The sequence below is a fragment of the Corvus kubaryi genome, unplaced genomic scaffold, assembly GCF_017639235.1.
Source record: "Corvus kubaryi isolate FWS band 111438036 unplaced genomic scaffold, C.kubaryi_AGA036_p1.0 split1-131, whole genome shotgun sequence".
NCBI classification, from domain to species: Eukaryota; Metazoa; Chordata; class Aves; order Passeriformes; family Corvidae; genus Corvus; species Corvus kubaryi.
In genome coordinates, this window is record NW_024582073.1 from 4,969,141 (window position 1) to 4,982,690 (window position 13,550).

Consider the following 13,550-nt stretch of genomic DNA (forward strand, 5'->3'; position numbering starts at 1 on the left):
CTGCATCTCTCTGACAATTAACCTAGTTTAACACTGGCACTGGCAGCATGACAAGGATACTTTTCCTTGAGCTATTTCTCTGACAAATCTGCCAGAACTGGGCTGTCCTGCAACGTGAGGATAAGCACTGCTCTTGCAGAGCTCTTATGCCTGTCATAGCTTAAATCCTGCTCTGAATACTGGTACTGAGATCATCCATAATGCAGCTTCTTAAACTGTAGGCAAGCAGACTAGTAGGTCTGAGGGTCTTCTTGGATATTTTTAAAACTCTTGACCTTTTGGGGGAATCTGCCTTCAAAGTCCCCAGTCCACAGAGTAGCCAATTGCATTTCAACTACCTTCTCCATGATAAGAGCTATTGTTCAGGTACTAGAACTGATTCTCTGCCCCTTGGCATGTGACAGCATGTCCAAACTGCCTCTCTGAGCCATGCAGTAACTGGGTGCACAAGGATGCCAACAAGCACAGGACACAAAACCAGAGGTTTTATAGTAGCATCACTGGCAATGTTGGACTAATAAGAGCCTGTGTGGCAGCATGCATGTGACTGCTTGGGGCTTCCTGTCTCAAAAGGAGGGTCCAGGTTGGTTCCTCTGTGTTGAACAGGTACCTCAGTGGAGGTATCTGTTAGTCAGTGACGTGTCACATGTCATGACTTAACCCCCACTACCACCAAAGAATTCCTGGCTTGGATCTGAACTCTGTTTTGGGATTAAGAAAGTGAACTTTTTTGTAACATCTTGGAAAGCTGAATGAACCCCTTGGCCTCAGCCAAGTTGCAGCTGGTGAAGACTGCATTTCACCAGTGAATCCTTAGGCTCTCCCTAGAACATACTTTATCTATTCATTTAATGTATTAATCGACAACAGATTCTGAATACTGAGCAACTCAAGTTCAGCAGCAGCCCAGTGAAACGGCTGGAGATTTCAACAGATGCTGTGCAACTTTTGCACAAAGAACAAAATTCTGTAAAGCATCCGTAACTTTTACATGTTGTGCAATATATCCTCCCCATATGAAAGAAAGTAAGCTGACTGTAACGGTGGGCAAGTCAAGTCATATTTTCAGGAAGTTTCTTTCTCATTTTGGTTGGATTTCTGCTGGCAGCATCCTCAAATTTTATTGATAAAGCCTTGTTCTCCTCAGCAGTGCAGGCAGACAACCAGATTTTTAACAATGACACATCACCATTGGCTGTATCTGCTCTCATTCTCTCTTTTTATCAAGACATTGGGCTGAGTATAGAGGATACCTGGGAGAGGCATAAGAAATCACCATTGATTCCTCTGTTTTAATGGAGTTGTCTTGCTCCATAACACTGCTGTGACACATGGTAGAAGCAGGCTAAGACAAGATACTTGCAGTTGCTGGAGCCATCTTAATTTTTATTTGCTCTTTTACTAACTCAATGCATATTATTTACCTGAATAATGTAAAATAAGTGAATAAAATGCCTTTAGAGCTATAAATATCAACTACAAAATTCAATCATTAGTGTATTATTTTGTAACTTGTTTTTTTCTCCTCAGCTGTCTTGAAATCATGTTGGCAGGAAGTAAGTGTTTTAGCTCAGCAAGTCATTTCATGTGCATGTATTGGGAAGCTTACACCTCTCTCTATATTACGCATTGCAGGCCCATCATTCACTAGACAGCGTGTAATATATTTTTAATGTAGAATTTCAATAATTTAGCAGCCTCTTAAATAGAAGACAAGGGAAGTCGTCTCCAAGGATTGTATTCTCCTTTCTCCTCTGCAGAACTTAGTGAATGGGTAAGATTAGTAGACGCATGGCCTGGGGTTTTTTGTATTTTATTAGAAACAGACTAATAATTTTGAAAGCATAATTCAGGTATTTTCTTTTCTCCTCCCATATGTGATAAATACTAGTGTTACATGTTATTTTTAACATCCACTTAGCACTGGTGATATTCCACTGGTTTTAACTTTCCTTCCCATGTAAAAGGAAGAGTGGAATGATTTTATAGAAACACCCACAGAGACCTCTTCACTTGTGGATTTTATAATTCAACAGTATGAAAGGCCAGAAAACATCCCTTGTGGAGCAGGCTTGTATGGAGAGGAGATGGGCATGATTAACCAAATCCGTCCTGTGATCCATGGGACACCACTGGAAGCAGAGAATGTGCTGTGCTGCTGCTGTTATATGAGGATGTGTAGGGCGATATGGATGAGCAAGGCTGTTTCGCTCGATATGTATGAACGTCTCCTGCCAAGAGGCTAAATTATAGTCAGAAATAAGTGCTCTGTATGAAAAGCACATGTTGAAGCTCAGCCCTTTGCCAGGCAGGTTTTGCAGTGGGAGCAGAAATCCCAGGAGTTGGTTGTGGCTTGCCCTTGTCAGCTCCCAAAGAAGGATCACCTCTGGTTCTGATTTAAACAGTTGGCACATCTCTCCTTCAAGCATTACTACCTGGTTTGTTTTTACAGCAGGAAGATGACACTGCTGGAGAAAAGGATGAACAAGATTCTTTTTCAAATGCAGTGTGTATGTACTGGTAATTCTTTTTTTTGTTCTTGGCACTGCTGTGCCTGTGGTTGTCATTGGGATCTGTTGAGGGAATGAGCAGAATTGAGAGTGCCAGTTGCTGTTACTTTGCTCCAACCCAGACTGTGATGGAAATATTGATACTAATAATAGTAGTAAATCAGTTAGCTATGCTGAGGAGGTTCTGCTGTGGATGCCCAGTGGTATATACTGCAACCCATGCTATCCTTGTGCCTCCCTGCTGCAGCATTGCCCCTGCCATAAAATTGGTGGAATCTTGCTCATCCCACACAGCCCCCAGAGCTGGGAACATGCTGTGTTCTCAACATCTGCTTTCCACCTGCATTGTGATGTCATGGGTCAAGGATATGGCCAAACATATGTACTTTCCTTGGTGCCATGTCTGTAAATTTCTCAGTGTCCATTTTTAAATGGCATTTAAATTTTGCATATCTTGATGAATATTAGTGGATTGAATGTGCACAGTTTCTAGCAAACGTGCTGCTTTCAGTTTCTTCCCTCAGAGGAGATTTAATTCCAGTACATTTCTGTCTTATTCTTCCAAGGCATGAATGTGATGAAGTTGGACAGTAATTGTTGCTGCATTTCACTTTTTTTCTGCTCTTTCCCCAGTGGCCTAAGTATCTGTAAGTTTGAAGGCACTTAAAGTTATGGTCTTTGAGTTCAAAATAAATCAGAAGAGAACAGACCAAAACAGGACACAGTATCTAATAAGATATATTGTATACATATAAACTTACACTTAATACATTGAGCTGAGAAAGCAAACAAATGCAGTCCTGCAGATCTGCCTTTTTTATAATCTAGGCTTGAATAACAGTGAAGTGACCCAAGTGAACAAAAGAAATTCATGAGGGGAGGCCAAGACTGAGTAACCCTCCTCTGGAGCTGATGAACTGTAATCCATACCAGATATTTTAAAAAAACATTTGCTCCTGTGCCACTTACCTCACAACAAAATGTTCTGTCCTGTCCTCTCCTCTTCTCACCTTTCCTCGCCAGCAGGTGCTAAGTTACATCCTTCATATTTTTGCTAAGTCAGTATTTGCAGAGAGGTTAACAGTCTCTTTCTCAGAGAGAAAATGCATTTCACAGATTTGCTTTTTGTTAAGGGCTGCTAATTGTTGCTCAGATCTTCCTGTGCTTCATGTCTCCTCTGTTTTTCAAATCTCCAGCAAACAGAGGCTGACAACCAACACAAAAAATACCATAGTGATTTTCTGCCCTGTGGTGCTTTACAACACCAAGAGAACTCACAGCTGACAGTATAAAGGGTTTAGCCTGTGATGAAAGAGCTTGATTTGTTTGCTTGTTGGGTAAAAATAACAGTTTGCTCTTAAATAGGTGCTTATCTTTTTGCAGCGTTACATAAACTCTCTGGATGCTACCTGCCAAGTACAAATTGGGTTCTTCTGCCCTATTTATGTTTTAAGAAAAGATGCAGGTTTGAGTCTACAAATAGGTTCTTCTGTTGGTTCCCTTGGCAAGACCTGTAAAGCTCATTCAGTCTCTGTTATCACCAGTACCGGGCCGTGTTTTGGTTTCCTTAGCCATTTTTCACCTGACTGCTCCTTGCTACACTAAATCTTTGTCTTTTTCTTGCTTCCTCTCAATTCCTGTTTTCTTTACACCTCTTCTCTTGCCTCTTGCCTGTCCCACGCGTCTGCCCCACTAAGTTCTGCTATACCAAAGGGTCAAGGTTATCAGGGAAGTGTGGCTTTGAACACTGAACAGCATGACAGCAACAGGTTTATTCTGTCCGGTAAAGGAGAACTGAACCGGTTTAAAAACATTAGGTACTCTTGGGTTGAACTGTGAATAGAGATCACCAACTGTAATTTCAAAACCACTTGAAGTTGGTAGGTTCAATCAATCCATTGATAAACTCTTCTGCTGGGGCTGTACAAGTCCAGTCCTCATTGTTGTAGTGGTGGCAAGACCCTGTCTGCATCCTTCTCTCATCTGTGTAATAGTGAAATAATCAGTGAAAGGACTATTCACTTGCGTGTCTTGTCTTGTTGAAGGAGAGGAAGAAGAAAAGAGAGAAACTGGCTGACTTGATCTGTCAAGGACCCTTGTGGTTGGCTCCAATGGTGCTGAACACACCAAGCCATGTGTCCTCTATTACCTTGCACTGTTGCAGCACTACAAAACTCTGAGCTGATTGTGTTTCTTACTTTAAACTTATGGATTAATGTATAAGTAATGCATTGTGAATTTAAGCTGTAGAACTTAATTCCAGCAAAATATGTGGAGCTGAAGGCTAAAAGCAAGGAAATCCTTATGGGTTGACCAGACTTGCTAAGACTCCCTTTATACTACTTTCACTTCAGCAGTCTTGGTGAATTATAAACATTTATCTGTTAGACTAAACATAGGTTAAGTCAGGCCATGGAAATAGCTCTGTTGAAGAGCTGACATCTAATCAGAGTTTTATCAACTGATCCTCTGCCTATTTAAATTACCATCTGGACTGAAATTCTTAAAGGAATTGCAAACTGTCCTATGAAACCCACTACAAATGGTGAGAATAAAACAAGCCAAAAAAAAAAATAGGGGTCATAAGTTCTTTCCCTGTATAATTCAATTCCTCTTGCTTAGTTGATTTGTTTAGTTCAAGAACCTTGTTGTAGTTGTTCTCTGCTGCTATTCCAGTACCCAGACAGAGGATGCTATGGAAGAAGTTATGAAAACAGCCATATCAACATACTCGATTTTTTTTTTTTCACTTAACTTAGTTCTGTACAGTTATTATTCCATTGACTCCAACAAATTACTCTCTTGAATTTAATTTGAATGAACTTAGAAGAAAACAAGGTTTTGCATGCATGGGAAAGCTTCTGTTTTTCACACCTACAGAGAGGAGAGATAGAATAGCAGAGATCCAAAAAAAAATTTTTGAGAAAGGATGTCTAACCACACTACTTCACACCACGCAGTTTTTAGCAGAAACCGCAATTTTAAAATACAGAACATCCCTTGAGGGCATGTGGGTGAATGAGTTGAAACAATATGAATAAAATGTCATGGACTCCAGCTTCTGCAATCTTTGTGACAACCTTTCCCTCCCTCAAAAAATACATACGCCTGTGTGGCAGCTTTGTAAAACCTCAGACTGCACTTTTCCTGTCCCTTGTGACAATGGTAGTTTTATGACAGCAGACCTTAAAAAACAGTGACTTTTCTCATGCTTTTTTTTTTTGGTGAAATTTATCTCCCTGCATTGGCAAACACAAATTCCATTACTTTAACACTGACCAGAAAGTCCCTTTGGAGCAGCATGTTTTCAGGAGAGTAACAGGACTCGTGATAAAACAGTGGCCCATTGCTGAATGGTCAGATCAGCTGCTGAAGGGCCAGGGTGTGGAAAGGTCCCTGTTTATCTCCAGCTCTGAAGCTTGTACGCCCTTGTAAGGCCCATGCATGCCGCCACAGAAGGCTTCAAGGGGTTTAGGGTGAACAGACTTGCTGCCTATCTTATAAATTACTGAAGAAGCTGTACTGCATAGCTATAGGCTGAGCATTCATCCTGGTCCCCTCTCACCACCTCTCATTGACCACAGTGATGGGGATGAAGTAGGAATCACTTTGACATATCCATTTCACCTCAGTGTGCCAGGCATAAGGAAGCAGAGGGTTCAGGTTTGGTGGGTTTTTTTTTCTGTTGACTGAAGGGAAAGTCTGGGCTTTTGATTTTTTCATTCAAAATCTTCTGTGTGATTTTTTTCTTCATCTCCTGGCAGTGCCTGAGAGTGAGGTAAGTCTGGCACCATATGCCACGCCTTCCTCTGTCCCCATGGTCCTTCCTGGGGAGGCCGTAGACACAAAGGAGGACAGGAGACAGCACATGTCTGTCTGAAACCTACTTTGGCTTGCTGCATGGGCACACACTTACAGTACTTCAAAACAGCCTAGAGATAGTGTTTTGTCTCTGAAGGTGTGTGAATTCTTGCACAACCCAGGAACAAACAGAGTTTTGCTGTTTTCTGTGGGACAACTGGCCCTTCATGGACCAAGTGTCTTGCCAAGGGGGCAGACACAGGGAGAGAGGTAGAGTCATGGGTATGACCTGAAATCCTCCTGGGACATTCTGTAGATGTGGCTGTGACTGGGCAGGAGAGGGCTAACATAAGGCTATCTCAGCTGCAGCATCTGCACTAGGACATGACTGTGCTCTCCTTTGTCAGAGAAAAACAGAGAAACTGGATGCTAAGTAATTTTATTATTTACATCTCTGTTTTTCAAGCAGTGTTTGCTATTTGGAAAGTTAGTCAGGCCTGGGCTTCCTGAGCAATGTTTTCAATAAAAGCTTATGACTGTGTGAAGCATTATTCTGGAATCACCTATTGTGCTTTCTGACGATGACAACTCCCTAGTCACCTTCTTTTTTTCTCTCTCTGACATTTCCAAAAAGAACAGCTGTGCTGCTTATAGTCCCCTGTGCCAGGGAAGCAGTTGCTGAGGTTATCCTCCCCTCCCTTCTGGCTGCTTTGCAAAGAGTGCTTCTTCCAGATCTTCTGAAATAGTTACATTGCAGCGAAATCGTCCTCACCCTTGCAAGGCATTGATGAGTTGTCAGGTCCAGGGCTGAGCACAGAAATTCAGGTGACTCATGATTCTGCATCTCTAGCAACGCATGGATGCAGTGACATATTTAGTAACACGTGGATGTTTGACATCCCGAACTCTTTTGTGCTTTTAGAAGGTAACTGGATGTTACTTTTGTTCCCCTCTCTCCTTTTTGCTTGAGGTGCTGAGGGAAAAAAAGTGCTGTTCCTACAGTTAGGGCTTTGTGGCAATGCTTTAATTCTTACTGCTTTTTGTGCTATGGTAGTTTAAAGAGCCAAATCCTGTGTTGTGGGAGACATTGAACAAAAAAACCATAGTAGGCAATAAGGACTCTTCATTACATATTAAACAAAGCAAACCTAGTAACTCATTTTCAAGATGTGGCACAATGAGGGGTAGACCTTGTCTCTCAAAGAGACCCAGGGCTTGAACAATGACATATCTCATGACCAGAAGAATGGGCAGGGAAGAAAGGGCAGGAATTATCCCAAAAAGGTGGTTTGAACACACAGGGAAGTTAATCCATTATAAAGTTGGTTGTGAAGTGACAATACTGTTCGTATTCTAGGATAGCTTCTCTGGTGAATACTCTTACTCTGAAACAGGGATGTCTCCAGGGAAGCTATTCTCAGATGTGTTGCCTACACATATAATATACATAGTGTGCCTGAGGTATCATTCCACAACCACTACAGTAATCACGTACTTCCCTGTTGCAGACAACCCCTAGGAAGCAGCACCACCTCTGTAAACTGAATGTGGTTAACCTTTACAGAATACTTTGTGCTCAATTTTGGAAGGTCATCTTAATGCCAGTATTTAAGTACTCAGAAAACCCTGCAACATGATGCTGTAGCATCTTCAATTAGCTTTTAAAGAAAAAGAAATTATATGCCATGAGGGTGTTCTGTTTACAATCACTAATTGTTAGATATTTATTCCCCTTTCTTCTTCCTCCTTTCTGTGTTGCACTCTTTTAAACTCAGCCAGTGCTGAGTAACTGGCTTTGCCCTTCAGGAAGCAAACTTGTTTTAGGGCAGTTAAGGAAATTCCTCAGAAGCTGAAGATAGGTAAACTGCCAACCACTGGTCCAAGACGTGAAAAATTACTACAACAGAAACCCATGTCTCAGTTTCTAATATAAATATTTAAATGCACTACAAATTTTGTTTAGTCTGTCTACCTTTTTTTTGTTTTAGTCTTCAGTGTCATGTCAGGCTGAGGTGGATATTTTGGAACCATTGGGAAATTTCTCATTGTATCTATAAGATTACTTCTGTTATATGGCTTGTCAAGCCATCTGCATTGACAGCGTGCTGTGGTTATATTTACGTGAAGCAAGTAGGATTTGTTTTATCTATGTCTCAGTCAGGGCTGCAAACGTGTCCAATGCCCCCAGCATGCTGCTGTCCACTGGACACTAGTATATATGTCCAGCTGGAGATCCTGTTTTTTGATGATGGTTTGGGTCACCTTCAGTAATGCCTTTGATGTGAAAATTATCAGATGATGAGGCATGGCATGGCATGAGCATGCTGTTGGAAGTTAGATTGCCAGCTGCCTTCTGAAGGACTAGGGTCATCTCAGTTTGAAGAAGACAGATGTAATTATCCCCATCTCAGAGCTGATAATGAAATGACATCATTTCCAATGCCACCTTGGTTTTCCTTCAGGGAGTCCATCATTACTGCTAACAAGACCCAAGTCTACTTAAATTGTGATGTTAACAAAATCACAGCCTGGGCTGGAACAGCCTCAGGCACAGAGGCTGTCTGAGTCACCCAGATGCCACAAACTGTCACAGAGAATCCACAGTCTGGATTCATTTCAGGACAGGCTATCGCACAGCAGCCCCGACCCATTTTGTGGGAGCAGCAAGGTCAGGCAGGATGTTCCTTCTCCTAGAACAACAAGAGCAGGCCACTGTATTGTATTATCCAGGGAAATATAATTGTAGCTCATGCTCAAGGTTCAGTACTCTAAACCTGCTGCTCAGGTTTTCCCACTATGTTCTAGGTGCCCAGCTGTACACATGATGTTTATATTTTAAAATTGAAAGCAAGACCAGTCATTAGAGCTTGGATATTGAATTTTCCAAGGCTGCAGTGTTGTAAAAGGGAAAGGAAACTGCACCTTCCTAAAGAACATTTTGTATTTTTTTATTCTGTTTCCAGTATTTTAGTTGGATGAATACAAAAGTCAATGTGTTTTGTAACAGGACAGTATGAAATGACTGCCTCTTATCCTGAAGGGGTTTTTCTAAAAATTGAATAATTAAAGAAAAAAAAAAAAACCCAAAACCAGAGAGAAAACATCCAGTATCTGAAGTATCTGAAGGGGGCTGACAGGGAAGCCAGAGAGAGACTCTGTCAGGGACTCTAGTGATAGGACAAGGAGTAATGGGTACAAATTGAAAGAAGGAAAACTTAGGTTAGATATAAGGAAGGAATTCTTTACTGTGAGGATGGTGAGACACTGGAATGGCTTGCCCAGGGAGGTTGTGGATGCCCCAAACCTGACAGTGTTCAAGGACAGGTTGGAGAAGGCCTTGAGCAACCTGGTCTAGTGAAAGGTGTCCCTGTCCATGGAAGGGGGTTGGGCCTAGGTGGTCTTTTAGGTTCATTCTAACCTAAACCATTTCATGATCTCTTATTTATACAAAGCAAAAATAGCATGAAATCTGAGAGAATAGAAATGACTAAGAAAACCTAAAGAAACCTTACATCTGTAAGCTAAGGAATATGAAGGAACAACAACCTGACAAAAATTTGTTTAAAGGAAGGTACAGAGCAAAACTTGCTTTCTCCTCCTACTTTTTTTCACAGTGAGTGCAATCGTTCACTGGAACAATATCCCCAGGGATATGGTAGAGTTCCCATTACTTAAGGTTTTCAAGATGCTTAAGGTTAATCATTTTAGATAAAATTTTTCGCACTTAAGGTTTTGGAGAGGATGCTAGATAATCTCATCTAGGCTTCCTCTCCCGTGAAAGGTTGGATGACAAGATGTGTTGGGGTCCCTTCCAGCCTCGGCTCTTCTATGATTTTATGATACTTTTCTTTGTCAGGGACAACACATTTTGTGTTGTTCGCAGTATGGTACCCACTTATGAAGGCATCTTTTGTACTTATGGGGTTTCAAGGTTGAATTCCTGCTTGCACCCTAATTTGTGTGTTTTATTTCTTGATTCACCAGTTATATCCTGGTAAACTAAGAAAACAATACACAATTTTACAGAGAGATTCTCAACCTGTATCTGAAGCCTCTAAGGCCAATTCTTCAGCTTCAGACTGAAGATGGGCTTGTGTGCATAGATGGCCAGGCTTTCCCCAAGATACTGGCTGGACTAAGAGTGCCTTTTCTTGTGAACCTCTCCCAAATTCAACTGAAAAGCCACAGCAGGCTCTGAAGCAGGACTCAGTTTCTGCCTTCCTAGGTGCCAATTTTTCATTTGGACGCCGCATTGTGTCCCTCTTGCTTAATTCACCTCTCTGAATAAGCTTCAGCAGGAGGAGCAGAGATCAGCCTTATCCCAACATGAGCTTTAGTGGTTAGAGCACTCCTGAAAACCGAGGTGTGAGAGTGTGAGCTCCTTCAGCCTTCCCTGCCAGGGGAGAACTCACAGTGGTCTGCATACAACAGGAGGGAAGCCACACCACTGCCATTTTGGGTGTTTTCCATGATATTGAACACAGCACTGCCTGTAAGCACCTATGTGGGGAGAAGGGTGAGTGGATTGGGCTTTTTTCAGATTTGGATAAAGGAATTCAGGTTGAAAGTTTTTCTGATAGTTCTGTTATACAAGTGTGTTCCAAGAAAAAGAAATTTTCACAATTTTTACAGCATAAGTGAGCATTTCCTACTATGTGAGCTTTCAGGAGACTGTAAACAACATTCCAGCCATACTTGTGCTGTGGCTGGATTTGGACTTTCTGAAGCCCTTAAATGCTTTTACAATGTGTGTTTATTTTATGGATGGGAGAAATATCTCACTGAAATATCTCATATTCAACTGGGTGGAACCCCTAAAACACAAGCAGTGAAGTTTTTTGCATGTCCAATGGGTCTGGGGGGATTTGGGTTTCTGAAAACTGGTTTGTGATGTCCCTGTGATCCACCCACTCCTAATCATATGTGCAAAAGAGAAGACTGCGATGCAGTTTACTTACAGGCCTGATTTAGGTCCTTGTTGAATATTAGGCATCAGGTTTGATGAGAATATGGGAAACATTTATGACATCTTAAGAAGCTACTTAGTTGTACTGGCAGAGCTGTTTGCTCAAGACTCAGGCATCTGACAGGGATCTCTGTGGTTTTTCAACTGCTGAGGTGAGCTGAGACCTCCTTTTCTGCGACCTTCCCTATGAGGAAACAAAGATGTGTTTAGAGCATGATATGTACCAAGATGTGTTAGCAAAATAATTTAGATATCCATGCCGACCTAAAAGGGATCTTATGTGACTTTTGGGTCACAGTGGTCAGAGAGAAAAGTGCCACCAGAGCTAGAGCTGTGGATGGCTGTCCACAGCATGTTCTGTGAATAAGATGGTATAAAGACAGCATCTATTATTTGCTGGATGCAGCTCTATTGTTTCCTATAATTTCAAATTCCAGTGGAGAACATAGTAGTAAACTCAAGCCTTGGGTTGAAAACATCTTGAAACTGAACACAGCGTTCCCTTTTTATTATATCTAGAGACTTATGTGCATGTGTTACTTCTTGTTGCCAGCAGAAGCCTCACACCTGCTCTCAGTAGTGCTGACTTGCTGAGTCTGTGACATAGCAGATAATGTAATTATTTTTATTTTAAAAATAAATGCATGCTAAATATGTGTAAATACAAAGTTTCTGTCTGTCAGGCTTTTCTGTCTGTGGCTGCAAGAATCAGGTTAAGCTGATCCTGTCAGTCTTGTTAAAAAACCAACCCTCCTTGTCCCATTGCAAACATATTTTGCTCACTGCATCATAAAGTTTTTATAGCATAGGTGGGGATAGTAGGAGAGGAAGACAATGCTGAGATATTAAGTTCCAGGAGACTAGTTTTACCTGTTGAATATAATCTGATGATCAAAAGACTGAACAATAAACATGAAAAGCATATGAATCAACACATTGAATGCTTATTCTTAACATTAATTATATGTGTATGTTGAAAAACGCAGTGTATTGGATTGTGTGAGACTATGAAAAAGAGCATTGCAATGCCTTAAGAATTCCTTTGTCTTCACACTTGTTATTTTTGTCATAGATAACCTGATTTTAGCAGCATTTTTTGAGCCTTTGTGTATACAGGCTGTGAGTTTCCTTAGGCTCATTTTTTAGTTAAGGTTCTAAATGAGGAATGTTGTCAGTGATCCTGCTGCAGCTTCATTATATACGATCTCAATTCCTAATGTAAATGGTTGTATTATCATTATTTTGTTAATGTGAGGCAGAATCAGTGGTCAAGATTGCTGGCCAAGTGCTAGTTCTTTGAGTGGTCTTGGATGGACTTGAAAAGCAGATATGAAGCTCACAGCTGCTCGTGGCAGGTCTTACATTGCTTTCCAAATACCCAACTGATACACATTACTTGTGATCGCTCCCTCATGCTCAACATCTGTAGATAAAAGAATATACAAATATTGCTAAATATCTACATTCTCCGTGAAGAAAACTCTCCTTCTAATTTGTGTTTTCTCACTTTCTTTTGGAAAAACGTTCAAGTTTGACTCTTCTTTAAGTGGTAAAAGCTGAATCTTTTAAGTTGTTTTATAGGTAATGATACAATTCTGGAAGGTGATGAAAACACCTGGTAAAGTTTTCATCAAGCTCCACTTCTGCTGAAGCCAAGAGGAGTTTTTAGTATTTCAGTACTTTAATACAGCACTTGAACAGGATTAGTGGGTTTAAATTATGTATTATATGTTGCATGCTGTAAGTATTACAAGCCATCAGCAAGGTTTACAGGCTCTCACCAGCTCAAAACTGCTAGTCCCAAGTGTCTTCTTTTTCTCTTATTTTGCTCTGAATGTCCTACCAGGTACTCATAGGTTCCTTCCTGTGTCAGTACCTGAGCACCTACCAGGAACTAGAGATAGTGTGCTACTTCTGTTTTCCTTGCTTGTGTCAGCTGATGTGAGTAGATTGCATGAGATATGTAGATCACTCTTTGGGAGCTTCAGTCTTTAATTAAGTTCAGTATAAATAAATACTGAAGTTGTTTTGTATCACACAAGATCACTCTGATACTGTGCTTCTGGCCGGTAACTTCTCTGTGATGACAAATGTTTGTTTAGGAGTAATGTAGGCAAATGAATTTGTTTGTAATCTAGGAGTAAATAATGAATAATAGACTGACTGCAGTCTTTCACCCTGCTTGACTCCTCAGTTTTGTAGCTCGAAGTCTACTTGTGCTCTACAAGCATTGCATTTAAAGGCAGTATTGGAAAAGGTAGACACTCTAGAAG

At 41.0% G+C, this 13,550-nt stretch overlaps 1 protein-coding gene across 9 annotated transcripts in view; it reads left to right on the forward strand.

The window, feature by feature from the left end:
* Positions 1–13,550, forward strand: part of LNX1 (ligand of numb-protein X 1) — a 123,486-nt gene that overhangs the window by 66,118 nt on the left and 43,818 nt on the right. The window contains exon 1 of one of the 9 annotated variants that reach the window (XM_042053406.1): positions 10,709–10,803. The exons of 7 other annotated variants lie outside the window; for them this stretch is intronic. Coding sequence is in view for 1 of the 2 variants with exons in the window: in XM_042053404.1 (XP_041909338.1) it covers positions 10,814–10,827 (14 nt within the window). In the remaining variant the exon portion in view is untranslated. Of the gene's footprint in view, positions 1–10,708; positions 10,828–13,550 lie in introns of those variants that run through there. One more of the 9 variants, XM_042053404.1, reaches the window with a different exon arrangement.